This window comes from Anser cygnoides, chromosome 5, assembly GCF_040182565.1.
Source record: "Anser cygnoides isolate HZ-2024a breed goose chromosome 5, Taihu_goose_T2T_genome, whole genome shotgun sequence".
In the NCBI taxonomy this organism is placed as follows: domain Eukaryota; kingdom Metazoa; phylum Chordata; class Aves; order Anseriformes; family Anatidae; genus Anser; species Anser cygnoides.
Window position 1 is genome coordinate 61543942 of NC_089877.1, and position 14852 is coordinate 61558793.

The 14852-nt window shown below is 48.6% G+C and overlaps 1 protein-coding gene across 4 annotated transcripts; it reads right to left on the reverse strand.

Annotated features, from left to right (window-relative positions):
• Window positions 1–305: 305 nt before the first annotated feature.
• On the reverse strand, window positions 306–11167 carry DACT1 (dishevelled binding antagonist of beta catenin 1). Of its 4 annotated transcripts, none has more exons than XM_048066181.2 (4): window positions 10678–11167; window positions 8602–8734; window positions 6908–6970; window positions 306–4334 (listed from the first exon to the last, which is right to left on the reverse strand). In XM_048066181.2, the coding sequence occupies exons 1-4, from the start codon at window positions 11035–11037 to the stop codon at window positions 2590–2592; spliced, it is 2301 nt and encodes a 766-aa protein (XP_047922138.1). In that variant the 5' UTR covers window positions 11038–11167; the 3' UTR covers window positions 306–2589. The 4 variants fall into 4 exon arrangements, with proteins under 4 accessions (XP_047922138.1, XP_047922136.1, XP_047922137.1 ...); XM_048066179.2 differs by having other exon boundaries at window positions 306–4448; XM_048066180.2 differs by having other exon boundaries at window positions 6815–6970; window positions 10678–11166.
• Between the last annotated feature and the right edge of the window lie 3685 nt (window positions 11168–14852).

Genomic DNA, 14852 nt, shown 5'->3' on the forward strand with positions numbered 1-14852 from the left:
AGAGACACTGCACGTCTGCAGATCCTCTCTTTTACTCTGCTATACCTTTGAGGAGATTTGCAGGGATTTGCAGGTTTTTTTCTTGCTCAGAGAGAGATTATGTGGCATGATTAAGAGAGATTTTAGGAAAGAAACCACGAGCTTTGACAAGCTTCTTGACGTTCCCTTTGTTGGATATAACACCCGTCAGTTATTAACAGGGATGTGTTGAGCTGCTGATCAGCTTCAGTAATGCCGTGTTTCATAACAAACATTTCTTCCCTCCCCTCTCTGTAGCAGCAGCCATTGTCCAGCAACTTCTGGAATAATTATTCTATATTAATATTTTATATAACATATATAAAATGTATACAATGTATATACTTACATATATACACACACAAGTTACCCTTCCATTTTAAAGCAACAGGAGAATTAAGACAAGCTAAGGTGAGTTACAGCTTCTCCTTTTTCATGGGAGATGGACATGTAAGGACTTTGTGGGTCACTGCATCTAGAAATTTATGACAATACTGCATGACCCCAAACAGAAAGTGATATTCCTCTACTAAAAAATAAATAAATAAATAAAAATATGAGAGACATCAGAGATAGGTAGGGATTCACCACACTCTGCAAATTAGAACATGAAATCCACCACTTAGACAAAGTGTTACCACTATCTCAGAAGCTGTTCCTAGAGACATTTAATTCTTGGTGGATCTCTCCTTCCGACATTTGCAATGCAAGGAAACCTGAGAAAGTACCTTTCTGCTTTACAGCTGGGTGACAGCAGGAAGGACACAGAGAAACCACAAAGGAAGGCCTCTGCCCAGCCAGGCTTGCTATGGACCAGACGAGCTGCACATATATCCCTGAAATTCCTAACCATCACAGCATCCATGCTAGTTGTACGCCCACTGCTTCACAGATCCTAGAGCAGAAGATGAACCTGCAGAAAGCAGCCCATTCTCTGGCCCAGCTCCACCAGACATGCCTGCCATAAACCTCCAGCCATCCCACAGGCAACCTGCAAAGTTGTTGCTGCAAAGGGAAGCAGCATTGTCTGCGGTTAGCTCCTTTCTCCTTTACTGGCACAGACTCACCTCCAGTCCTACGGGAAGAAAGAAACTGAGACAGAGTCCAGTGGGTGACACAATTGTCACTTCTTTCTCCTAACCTTGTCAGGGTTGTGCCTCAGACAGATTCCACGCCTAAAGGGGGCACCAGGGACACCAAGCCTACAGTCTCCTCTACCCCGCCCGGCACCTGAGCGAGCACGTAGCTTTTGACTATCCTTTTACTGGTCAATTCAGAGGGACACCCGTTGCATTACACAGATCTGCTTGGTTACAGAAACCTACCATCTGCCCCTCAGTTGTACGTTAGTCTGCAAGCACCCTGAAGCAAGGAGGATTAATATTACATTTCCATCTGCTCCGCAATATGAGCTGCCCATAAGCAACAACCTGAAGACATCTCCGAGCTCCTCAATCCCATCTTGCCCTTAAAAAAAATGCAAGTTACTGCAAGAACAAGAGGAGCCATGACAATCCAGTTCCCTCAAAGCACAAATCACATACACAGCAACATTTTAAACTTGCTCCATTTCCTGCATGACGAATTCCAGGGAATGTTAACAGGCCACATTAAAGAGACACCGAGGTGGTGACAACGCCAATACAAAACCATTGACTGGGTCTGCCCCAGCGTAACAAACTTTAAAAAAGTATTAAAACAGACTGTTTATTACAGCATATGATGTGTTATATTAATTTACACAATGATATATATATAAAAACAGCCATTGATGATGTACAGTAAATTGGACATCAACGGGAATATTAAAACTACTGATACTCATGCACGTGACATGCATATGGTTTTTTTTTTTTCAAAAGCAGTTTTACACAATATACTGAAGCTACTAAGCCTTGGTCAGCTGCTCCAACAGTTTATTCTGAACACCACCACAGTCCACACTGGGACTCCCAGGAAATCAGAGCAGAGTGCACTCCAGAGAAGGCAACTTGACCTTGGAGATAGATTTAACAGGAGCCCTTTCCTCATGGGAGAAGGTTGGGGAGGGACAGAGGCCAGCTTCAAGAAGAGAATCAACAAGAAAAAAAAGACAAAAAAAAAATCAGGCTGGACTATCAGGAGGAACAAGTTCAAGATGTGGCAAGAGAAGCAGCAGAAAGGGAACAAGCAAAAACATGAAGACCACCCATACTCCCTCCCCCTCACCCCCTAAAACCTTATGACCTTAAGCTGTTGATATCCTGTATAAGACCCAGAACTGGAAAAAAAATAGGCAAAGAAGATCCATTCCTGGAAACATTAGCCTTTTTTTTCAAAGCCTTCTGATACTATGCACTGGAGGCTGTTCACCACTGAAATGGCAGTGTTATGTTTTGTTTTTTTTAAACAAGTGTAATGGTTTTTATTTCCACTTAAAAGGCACTAGTATCCACCCAAGTTCTGAAGACAAGTGACATAATTTACCTTAAGTTTTAAATATTTGTATAAAAAAAAAATCTGTGGAAATATGTACACAAAAGCACCTTGCTTCTGAAAGCAGAAACAGATACATTCCACCAAGTCCCTTCACTAGACGGTCGTCATGAGCTTCAGGGAGCCTGACCGAAAGCGCAGGATTTTCTTCTTGAGGTTATGGGAGGCTTTGATTTTGACAAAGGCCTTTGCTGCATTTTCATGCAGCTCCGGAGCTGTGACCGTCTGGATGGGGAGCGTCTGGACAAACTGAGACCAAATGAGGCCCCCGCTTTCATCAGAGTCGCTGGTGGTGGTGCTCTCCCCGACGAACTCCACCTCGCTCAGGCTGGACTCGCTGTCTCCGAAGCAGTTCGTCGTGTAGTTGCTCTGCTCGTCCTCGCTCGTGTCCACCACGGTGGAGTGGAACAAAGACTCGCACTCCGCCGAGTACTCCGAGTCGCTGGCCACGTAGGCGTAGGGGCTGACATACGGCAGGGGAACTTGCGAGTAGACTCCTACGCCATCCCGCCGGTTCCTCCTCGCCCTCCGCAGGGCCTCCTCATAGGAAATCTCCGCCGATGACTTCCACCGGCGGTAGTCGGCCCGCTTGTGTTTCGGTTTGGCCACCACAACCTCCCGGCCATGTCCGTGGGATCTGATTACCGATTTATGGAGGCCGGCAGGCCGGCCCTGGAGGCCAGACTCCGGCTGCAAGCTGCTGCTCCTCTTCCCCCTTGAGGAGGGCTTTTTCAGTTTCTTATTTGTATCCAATTCCTCAGGAAAGCGGCACTTCTTGCCGACCGGCTTGCCTTTCTCCCGCAATGTCTGCGCGCCATTTTCCAGCCCATTGGTGAGGTGCGGCCTGTGTTTCAGCGCTGAGCTTTTCAAAATCTTGACGTTTCGGGTGCCTTTGTGGAGCTTAACGCTTTGCTGCTGGGCCGGTATGTACTGGGCATTCACCAGCAACCCATCGTCAAGGCTTTGAGAAGAAGAGCCCTCGCTTTTGAAATCCAGCGTGGGCCTCTCCTCCACAGGAGGCGAGGAGGAGTGAGCCACCTGCAAGCCGCTCTTCAGCAGAACCTTTTTGGGAGGCTGGCTGACCCTGGTCTCTGGCTGCAGCACCACCGGCTTCCCTGGGCTCTCTTTGGGAGACACCGTGAAGAGCTGGCTGCTTTCCTTGGGAACATCCCCCGTGGTAGCCACCACGTGCCGGTTTAGCTCTGAAGGCGCTGGCTTGGCCCCCCGCAGCAGATGTTTGCTCTGGGCTTCACTCGCCGCACCGGGTGGAAAGGCCGGTGGCAAAGGCACCTTTCTACTCTCCACCTGCTCACCACCCGCCTCCCTCGGCCTCTGCTTGAGCGGGGAGGACACCACGTTGTCCAAAGCGGCCGTCCCACTGGGCGGCAAGCACGCTTGCTTCGTGCTCTTCAGGTTCACGACATTGCTGTGCGAAACCGCCCCAGCAGCCTGCCTGACGCACATGCTGCCGTGTCGCAAGATCCCTTTGGTGGGATCAGCGTTGAGACTTGTCCTTGGTTTGTTAGTCCTTACAGAGTGAGTCTTTCTCTGCACCAGGCTTAAGATGTAGCCGTCTATCCTCTTGCTGGCGGACGGGCACGATGCAGGGCAGGAACCCGGCGGGAGAAAGGCATCGGCTGCTTTTCCTGAGTCTATTTCAGATCCAGCGCAAACGTCGGTAATATCACAGCCAAGTCTCTCCTCTTCTCGCTGGGGGTTCTCAGTCACAGGGAGAAGAAACATGGGACTCTGCACAGCAACCGCATGGAGAGGGCTGGGGTACCGGTAGACGTCACTCCCGTTTTTAGACACCAGATCGCACTGGTACTTTGGATGTACATCTGCAACGACATCGAGGGAATTTGAGTGCGGTGTGGACAAAGAGCGACAGACAGAGCCTGCGGTCTGGTCCTCATGCTGGCCTTCCTTATTATAATCCATCCAGCCTATGAGATCTGAAAGGCATTTTAGAAGAGTTTAGAGAGCCTACCAGTGACAGTCCTGCTGTTTTTCACACACTGTCAGGGGCTCCGGTCTCATCTACACAAGCGGTGTAACGTTTTCACTATGGCAGTGCTGTTCAAACAGGAGAAATCTCTCTACCAGGGTTGCTGCTCAACAGCTATAAAAGCAGCACTATTCTTCTGTGGGTCTCTTCCCACTTGCATCTAGGGAGGGTTCGCGCCAACATGGCCAAATGGTTGAAAAAATAAAAATCTCAGCCCTGATGAGAATATTTACATTGATTTCATACTTGTGCCTAGACTGCTAAGAGCTTCCTGTTTCATATCCAAGCCACCCAGAAGTCTGTAAGGGTCTCTCATGATTGTGTGTTACACTGTCACTTGTATAACTCACTGTGGGCCTCAGGTGTATAATTCTTATTTTACTTTGCCCAAAGAGAAAGAAAAAACATAGACAATGAATTGCTTCTAGCTTATTGACAAATTTCACTTCCAGATTTTTCCAAGTATGTCTTGGGTCAAAAAAGAAAACCCAGATTTAATTTTATTGTTGTTATTATTATAATTATAATTACTATTAGCATGATAACTATTTATAATTGCAATAATGTAAATAATAATAATAGGTTTGCATTTTGAACAATAAGAGGTGAAAGAATGGGAAACAGGCTCATCTTTCCACACAAGTACAAGGATTGCAGGTCAATACAGCCGATCACCTAGCCTTGGCTCTGCAAAGAGAGTTGTGGAAGAGAAATCCAGTGCGTTTCAAGATGCATGAGTCAGATTTAATGGCTAAGGCACTTACGTAGGAGACAAGCAACCTTACAAGCAAGGCTTCAATCCAAGCACCTAAGATTATTATTTTCTTAGGGTTTAGTTCATTTTGTCTTCCTGGGTAGGGGGACAACCTAAATGATCCTTGCAGATTACTGTCAGTTTTGTTTTCTACCCTTGGGCTAGAAACTTCAGCCAGGGTTCTCAAATTTGAATGCTCAGTGCTTGCCACTTATCTAAGGCTTATTTCAAAAGAGGTCTCACATACTTTGATGAAATTAGCTGATAGAGATGATGTTCCTGTGTGGGCAGGAGAGGGAGAACAGGGAAGGTAGGAACAGGCACTTCCTCCAGATCACCTCACAGTTTTCCCACATTTCCTAAATTCTATGTCAGAGTCAGGAAATGTTGCCAAAAAAGACTTCTTTGAAACGTGCCAGTTTGAGAAATTTCAGTCCTAAAAGTGAGACGGTATGATTAATGAGAGTTTTAGATTTCATGTTGTACACAGAAAAAAAAAAAAAAAAAACAGCAAAGCAATCTGCTGGAAAGCCTCATGCATGTTTTTTCTTTTTATGTATGGCTGTTGAAAATCACATATACCTTTCAACAGGGAACATTAAATTACCTCAAGCTGCTCAAAGGATAACTTAGAGGAGTTCTCAGCATCTCAGAAGGAATGTATCCCAGGCTGAATTTTCCCACTTCTGAGTCAGAAGAACATGAATTATTTTGTCCTCGTTTCACAAAAATTCACTATAAGTTAACCTTAAAGAGCAGAATGGAAATTAGAAATACTATGGTTACGAGCATCCTCCACAACCCAGAATGGACTTAAGGCTTTTGAATGAGTACGGCTGCAACTTCAACCAGTAGTGCTCAATCACAAAAGTCCTACTGAAGCAGGACAGAGTAGGACAGAGGAGGCCTTCCTATTTTACCATCATACACAGTAAGGATTGCAACTTCAGCCTACTGACAATGGAAACTCAATAGCTCTCTGCCGGAGACAAAATACGTTTTCCCTTTTCATGATGTCTATTTGCCTGTAATACCTACATGAAGAACACACCTGAGCATCATCACCTGCGTGTTAAGGACCTTCAGAGCTGACAAAATGACTGCTACAAACAGGCCAACTTGCGACCTGCAGCTAGCTCCTTACTCTGTCACTTTTAATAAGGACAACAGTGGGCCTATATTGCATGGCTGTGGAGGTACTTCTAATTATTGCTGTTTAGTAAAAACGCTTTTCTAAAAGAAATCATGAGAAAATAGCCGACTAATGTGTTTATGTGCGTATGTACCACTGCCCTCTACTGGGTAGAGCAGCTGTCATATTTTCACGAGTTTTTTTCATACATTAAGGGCGACAGATTCACATGTAAGGCTGGAGTGGTGGAAGGGAAATGGGCCTGCCTCATGACACATGTACATGATAGGCACTGGAATCTTTTCAGAGCACAGCACATCAAATGAAAAGAAGAAGGGTTAATCCAACCCAGATACTCCTGAGGCAGTATTTCCAAAGCCAAAGCCACCTCCTGGAGTATGATGTATTCGACCTGCTTTTACTATACCTGCAGATTTAGGGCGTCCATCTGAGATATTCAGTGTTGCCTCCAAAGGGCTGCAAAAGCAAGTGCTAGAATGGCAACTGGATAAACACTCACTGAAGACAGAGTTAGACGAATTCGAGAGCGATCCAGAAGCTCCATCACTCAGCTCATAAAACCCTATAAAAATAAGAGTTTGGATTTATATTAGTTATGTCTACACAAAGTTACCATTTGTGTCCCTAGAAAGGCAGTCATGCTCATGTTTATGTTGGCTTACCCTATTGCAATTAGTTATGGGATTTCATTCAGTCATCCAAAAAAGCAGTGCACAATTTAGTAATACCCTTACTGCTACGAAGAATTCACTTTAATAGTAAGGCACTTAAAAGTAAAAGAGCACAACTTTATTCAGCATATGATTTTTTTAACTTTATTTTTTTAACCTTTATAGGGGCTCGGGTTTTAACCTTTACAGGGGCTTATGGATTTTAGCTAGAAGGCTCCAGGCTGTGTTTGCCAGCCCACTCATTTAATAGCATATTCCAACACAGACTCCCCAGCTATCACTTGACTACAGAATTTTTTACCAAGTGTTGGGCCCAATGCAATCCATTGTTTTCACCAAAGTTCTGGACATAGATATAATATTTAGGATGACATGACAGAAGAATAGTAAATAATGTGCAGACACAGAAAATCTTATTTCTTGGTAAATAGGGTCTACCCAAGAAAAATACAACACACTATAATCAAGATTTAAATTGTACATTTAGGAAAAAGGAATGCAGATCATGTCTACAGAACGAGGATGCATCCTGGAAAACAATTCTCTTGAAAAGGACTTAGTCAGCATGGAAAAGCAGCTCAATCAAGCTTAATGATATGGAAAAAAAAAAGGGAAAAAAGAAAAAAGCTAATGAGATTGCTGGATGTACAAAGAGACTAATGAATAGCAGTTGGGAAATGACTTCACCAGTCTATATGGCACTGGTAAGAAAGACATTGGAACGGTGTGCCTAGTCCTCAAATCCAGCACGCTTAAAACAAAGCTAAAAAATTGGAAAGGGGCCATAAAGCTATTTAAGAGCTTGGAAAAATGCCTTGAAACAAATGACTTAATGAACTTGACCTGTTTAGCTCATCAAAAAAAGCTGGGAATTAAAATGTATAGCACCTCCAAGAGGAGAAAAAGCTGGGCACTAGAAAAGACCTTAGTCTATGGGAGAAAAGCATTTGAAAATAAATCAGTATGGGAGCAAGTCAAGTTCAAATTAGAAATAAGCAATGGTTTTAACAGTGCAAGTGATTGTTTGGTGGGTTTTCCACTTTTTAGTGCCATCAAAAGTCTAGATGCTGCTAAGGAAGGTTCCCCATAGTTAAATGCCATTTATTGGCTTCAACACAATTAGAATGGAATGAAATTCAATACATCAGGGATCAGATATTAAGATTCACTGTTCCATCTGGCTGCAAGATTAACTTTGACATCTTTCTCTTGCTGTAGCTGCTTGCTTTTACCATTTTTCCTGCAACCTCCTTCCTAATACACAGGAGGATTGGAACGTTTTGTGGGTGGCCTTGAGAAAAAAACATGACCCAGACACTAAAAACCTAATTAAGCTTGAAACATCCCTCTGAATATGTTGTCTACAAACAGCAACCTTTCTAGTAGTAGGTGAACTTTCCTAGTTGGCACCAATTATCAGAGTGTGAATGTGCAATATACATTTACTGTTTTAGTACTGAAAACTACAGGCTGCTTAATTCCAGGTACTCAGAGGCTCGGTCCTGCTGCACATTGGCCTTACCTGAACTTGGACGACTGTCTGTCTCAAGGTGTTCATCTGTCGTTTTTTCCACGTCCAGACGGAGGTCACTTATTTGCTTATCTAGCTCTTGCAACTGATTTAATAGGCCGGCATCCCTCCTCCTCAAGCAGTTCTGGAAAACAAGATGACAAACGTCAGCTTCTTCAGTGGGGCAGACATGAAGGGGTTCCACAGACTATCAGTCTTCTCCCTCTGAGCATCATGTCAACGTTCTTTAAAAAATACAAAATTACAAACAGGACAAAGTCCTGAAATTCTAGATACATGCTCTGGATAAATACTTAACTGAAGAATTATGCAGGCACTTCATTCCAGCCTTTTCCAGCCAGCTCTACATAAGGAGCATGCCCCACAATACACTGTGTTGGCAAAGCGCTCTTTTGCGAGAACACAGCTGTAACAACAAAGCTGTTTTGTATGATATGGTAAAACCAGACCTGCACATACGAAATGGGTTACTTCAGTGAAAATACAGCTTTGCCAGTGTAATAGGGGACGTTCGCCACCGCAGTGATGCTAGTCAGAGATCACATCTGTTCACACAATGGGACGAGCGGCTCTGCCAACAAGTGTCTGTAGTGTGGGAACCGCCTCGTTCTGCTGCACGGTGTAAGCCCATATTCCACCACAGAGGCAGCAAGATTCCCAGAGCTGGGATCACTGCCCTTTTATTAGTTTTGCAGTGCAGCAGGAAGGAAGAGAAATTCTTCCTCTTCTCCCATTATAATTGTACAAAATTGCTGTGAGATGAATTTTAAGGCTATTTATGAAGGTAATTTGATGGCATAAAATAAGCAATAAGAAATGATTTTGTAAGGCACTCATTAACCCACGGTCAATGCAATCAGTTTCCCTGTGTGTATTATAATGTTGCTTATCCATCATCTGTTCTGCTTCATACTCTTTAATTGTTCTGGCTTTGGGGAAAGTGGGGGAAGCAGGGGGAAGGTTTATCTCTTTTTTTTTTCTAAGTGCATCATTTGATCTGCGCCCAGCGGTGCTCCAATACGCTCATCGCAAAGAGTTTTGATGCTCGTAACTGGGCTCGCTCTGAACCCATTAAATCAAGGACAGCCCTTCCTTGGGGTGGGCCAGTCCTCGGGCAAAGGGAAAGCGAACGCCAACAGCACGAACGAGGCCGTTTGAAGCCGCGCTGCCTTTGATCACCATCCCTGGAGAACCAAAGGGGTGACCCAAGTCTTCTCCCACCTTTCTGGCCGGAGCTGGGAGCAGGCTGGAAGCCGGGCTGGGGTTCGAGCGGTGCCTGAGGGCGCCACCTACTGCCCCCGGTGTCCCCCCCCAGCCCAGCCAGCACCGTGCCTGCAACGTCAAGTGCACAAATGGGAGCGCTGCCACAAAGCCCCTCTTCGGGTGGTGGTGCCCTGGTACTTGGCTACGGCTCTTGCCGAGCAGCGAGATCATTTTTTTTTTCTTTTAAGGAAGGAAATGAGTCTATATTAGGTGCACCAAAAGGCTAGGATGAAAAAAAATAAGCGGGGGGTGAGGGGAGCAAATAAATCACGCCGTCCAACTTCTCCCCCGGTGAAAGCAAATGCTGAGCCGCGCACAAAGAAGGCCAGGCACAGCTGTAGGCTATTTTCATTGCAAACCGATCTGCCGCTTGCCATCCCTTCCCGCACGAGCCCCCAGGCGCGCCCCCAACAAAAGCACCCCGTATCGCGCGGGGCCCGATCCCGAGCGCGCCGCAGCTCCCGGCGCCTCCTTTGGGGCTCGCCGAGCCAGAAGCTCGCTTCCCACTTCCATTCAAGGCAAGGGGAGCGCATCTCTTGCCTTGAATGGCAGTCGGGCCGGGCAGCCACCAGCAAAACGCCGCCGGGGCTGCGGGAGGCGGCGGCCCCCCGCCCACCCCGTCGGGGCTCTCCCCTCCAGCCGGTCCCCTCCAGCCATCCCCCGGCTCCCCCGGGACGAGGGCAGGGAGCCGCGGGGAGAACGGGGCATCACCGCCCCGACGGGACGGGGTGTCGGGCTGCGGTGCTTTGGTGCCCCCCCCCGCCCGGCCGCCACCCCCAGCACCCCGAGGTCCCGGGGGCTCACCAGCTGCCGCCGCAGGAGGAGGATGTTCTCCTCCAGGAACTTCTCCTCCAGGCTCCGCGGCGGCGGCCCCTCGCCCGGCTGCTGCTCCCCGCGGCCCCCCTGCGCCCCCGGGGGTCGCCGCAGCAGGAGGCTCTTCACCAGCAGCTCCTGCCTCTGCCTCAGGTAGTCCAGCTCGCCCAGCCCGGCCAGCGTGGCCTCCAGCCGCTCCCGGGTGCGCTGCCGCTCCGCCTCCGCTTCGCCCTTCTCCCTCCAGCGAGCATCGGCTCCCCCCGACGGCCCCGCTCCCGGGACCGGACCCGATCCCGCTGTCGGTGCCGGTCCGGGTCCCGCCGAGGCGGCGGCCCCGGGGCTGGCCTTCATCGCCGCAGGGGAGGGGGCTCCGCCGCTGCCGGGCCCTGCCCTCGGGGGGCCGCCGAGCTCCGCGCTGCCGGGGCCGCCGCTGCCTCCGGGGCCGCCGGTGCCGGTGGCGAATGGGCCGCGGGGAGCCCGGCTGCCGCCGCCGCCCCGCGCCCGCCCACCGCCGCTCCGCCCTCCTCCTCCTCCTCCTCCTCCTCCTCCTCCTCCTCTTCGGCCTCCTCCTCCTCTTCCTCAGCTCCGCCTCCCTGCGGGGCCGCCGGGGGTCGGTGGCGGCCGCCGCCGTGCCCCGGTGGAAGGAGCCGGGCGGCGGCTTGGGGGTGGGTGAGGGCTCTGAAAAGCCCCTCGGCGGCACGTCGGGGCGCTGGGCAGCTCAGCGCGGCTGGAAGAGGAAAATAAATGGGGAGAGAGCGGCCCAGGGTGGCGGGGAGAGCGGGGGGAAGGTGGGGAGCGCAGGGGAGATGGCCTCCAGTTGTGCCAGGGGAGGTTCAGGTTGGAAATGAGGAGACATTTCTGCTCAGCAAGAGCGGTCAGGCGTTGGGACGGGTTGCCCAGGGAGGTGGTGGGGTCACCGTCCCTGGGGGTGTTCAAGGAGAGGTTGGGCCTGGTGCTTAGGGACATGGTTTAGTGGTGACATTGGTGGTACGGGGGTGGTTGGACCAGATGATCCTGGAGGTCTCTTCCAACCTTAATGATTCTGGGATTTTATCCTTCTTGTGCCAGGCTGCAGCGTGGGCACGAGGATCAAAGCACCGGCGAGGTGTTGCTGCAAAGCCCGTTGGAGTGGACTGGCCGAAAAAGCCATAATGAAGTGAACTTCATGCAGCATGTGGACTAATTGCAGCCTGGGACGTCCAATTAGGTTTACAATGGGTAGGCGGTGGAAAGAGAGGGGGTGGGGGGAAATGCAGACGCTGAAGGGAAAAAAAGAAAAATGTTAGAATGAAAACAGAGCAAAAACTGAGTTCCGGATGTGTTCTGAGGGGAGAGAATGGAAGAGGAGAGAAGAAAGCATTCAGGGAGCCCTTCACAATACGGGGTTTGTTTGGAAACACACCAGTCCGCGGTACAGCAGCTCTCCCAGACATAATGAACTGCTCTTTCCTGCTCTCCCTCTGCTCCGCAGAAGATTAGGACTGTTTGTGGTATGGAGAGGTCTCACACAAAGTTAGTGTCCCACTCCCATGCTGTCTGCAGAAGGCGATGGGTTGTGGGGTGCCATCCACCTGCTTTGTCCACTGTAGGTGCTGGTTCTCGTTGCAAAGAGCCTGCAGGTGACACAGATCGCTACTTCACAGACATTTCAAGCCAACGTAAAGTGCTTTCTAAAAAGAGCATTCATAACCAGCCCTCAGTCCCTCCCAAATGTTTGAGGCCGTATACATCACCTCAGAGAATGGTTGACGCTAAAGCCAGCTCCATTCTTTTTGCTTTTGATCTGTTCCCAGACCTGGTTCACCACACAGCCGTGTCAACAGAATGCATCTACATTAATATTTCAGTTTGGATTAGGAGTGCCTTTTTGAGCCAGCCCTCGAGACCATTCCGGCTTGCCGTGCTTCGATTCACATCACGGGCTGATCTGAGAGCAAATGCACCGAGCTGGTTTGGGGCAAAACAGAAGCAGGAGGAGGGAGCACACCCAAAGTGCTGCAGCCACTAATGGGGGGTCATTAATGGCCATTCAGTCTGTGGGGTGAGAACACAACTAGCAGCACCCTTGAAACACATACAGCACGGATGGCAGGCCCTCAGTACGGCGATACTGCGTGGTAAATCCTCTCCTGGCTACTAATGTAGACGTAGCCGTATGTGCCAGCAAAAGCAGGGAGGCGAGGCGGTGCGGGAGCAAGCAGCCAGAGAAGGCAGGGCCACTTCTTTGGGGAGCAGTGTCAGTGCTGCCAGATCCACAAGACCATGAAATTGCAGCCACAGAAAGAATTGACAAACACTGAAAGGACAAGGGATACCCCAAGGGCAAAGGAGTGACTGAGGTTGCTAAGCAAAGCTGGAAAAAAAAGCCAAGGCCCGTACTGGACCAATGCCCCTCTACTTATTTTATCTCTCTCTGCCCGTAAAAGGCCCAGAATTGGACTCGGACCCTGCCCACAACCTATAGGCCACCGCTGCTGACCGAAAAACCTGCTCCATGGCTCCGTATCCTGCATGGAGCTTGGCACGCAGCACCCTCTGAGCATGTTTATGCTGAAAGCTGTGTTGCAATGCCAATTACTTTCCCAAGCAGGTACCAGAAGCTCTCCAGCTACGGAAACACAGAGCTCATACATTTTCCTTCACCCTTTTTAGCCGAATTTCACATGTAGCTCTGTGCTTTGCATGCATTCGTACACAAGGCTTCATGCAATATTTATGCAGAGCTATTTCAACTATTTCTGTGCTATTGTGCGCTGTGCAATGTACACGTAACTTCAGATAAAAAATACAGTGGTAGGTAGCTCCTGCCTTAATGTTCAGATGTATTTATTTGCCACTTATCATTTTGCAGATTACCGTTCAATTCCTCCCTCCCAAGGCACCTCTTCCACTCTGACGAGTATCAGCTGCTGCCAGTCTCCCGTGCTCCCTGCTTACATTTCCATGTTCATCCTTTGCAGTGCATCAGCTACAGGAGGGAAAAGCAGCACGAGAACTGCCAAAACTGTTGACCGTGTCCATCACATGGAGAGGAGAATGCAGTTTGGTTCAACTGAACCAAACTCACTGAATGGCTGGGAACAGCAAAGAGGAAGGGAAGGGGAATGTGAAGAAAAGGAGCACAGGTTTCACCCCATGGACGGAGCAATAAGAAGGTGCCAGCGAAGCACTGGCAGTTAGGAGGCTGGGCAGCATGGGAGATGTGCGAGTGAGCAGCCAGAAAGAAATGTCGACGTGATGTGAGTACCAGAAAGAAAGCATGAAATTACCTAAGACACCAGGAGCGAGGGAAGGGTCAGAGAAGACTGTGCAAGAACTAGGATGAAGCTCAGCAGAGCATAGGTCATGGAGAGGAGCAGAGGGAGAACCCGGAAAGACAGAGTTTGAAGAAAGATCAAGGAGAATGAGCATGAAATAGTCTCTTTCATTTGCTTAGGAAGATACTGTTCAGAAAACAGCAAAATACTGTTCAGAAAACAACAAAAAGTCATGAAAGCATCTTCCATTCCTCTCCTGGTGTGCAGCAACACCTGCAGGACTTGCTCTTACACTCCTTTGTAAAGTTGCTGTTCCTTCACTGGATTAATCAGTTCAAAATCTCCAAAAACCAAATAATCCCAGGTTCCCCATTCTGAACTTGAACACAGAAGCTGCAAGGAGTCAGTGAGGTATTTGCAAGGAAGGAGAAGAGGCTGCGATTGAGGAGCTCTGTTGCTAGGATGTTATGAGAGGTGTAATTCTGTCTGGTACAGAGGCGGTTATGAAATGGCTCATCTTCTTTGATTATCCTGGCTCATCCCTTATGATTACATTATTAGGTGGTAGCAATGATGTATTCCCTTTGCACCAGGCATTTCGTACATAGGGAGTAAAGAGATGATCTCTGCCCCACAGAGCTTACAAGACAAGAAGCAGCAGACGACAGCCACTGGTAATATGAAAGGAGCCCTGAGAAGGTAGGGGCTGCAAGAGCAGCGAATCCAAAACACAGAGGTGCAGCTCCAGAGAGGCTTTTCAGAGCTACCACAGTGACATCTTGCAGAGAGGGATGAAGGAGGTTAAAGAACTGAGTCTGTGTGCAGTGCTGATACTGCAGGTCTGGGCAGAGGAAAATTGTACGTCCAAAGTCTCTGAGTACTGTGGCAGCCCTGAGTAGCCACAAGCCA

Excerpts from the sequence above, each read along its gene's own strand:
- DACT1 (XM_048066178.2), bottom strand. The coding sequence starts at position 11,037 with ATGAAGGCCAGCCCCGGGGCCGCCGCCTCGGCGGGACCCGGACCGGCA. Across the intron at positions 6,971-8,601 it reads AGACAGTCGTCCAAGTTCAG|GGTTTTATGAGCTGAGTGAT; the intron begins GTAAGGCCAATG and ends TTATTTTTATAG. Across the intron at positions 4,449-6,814 it reads TGGACGCCCTAAATCTGCAG|ATCTCATAGGCTGGATGGAT; the intron begins GTATAGTAAAAG and ends AATGCCTTTCAG.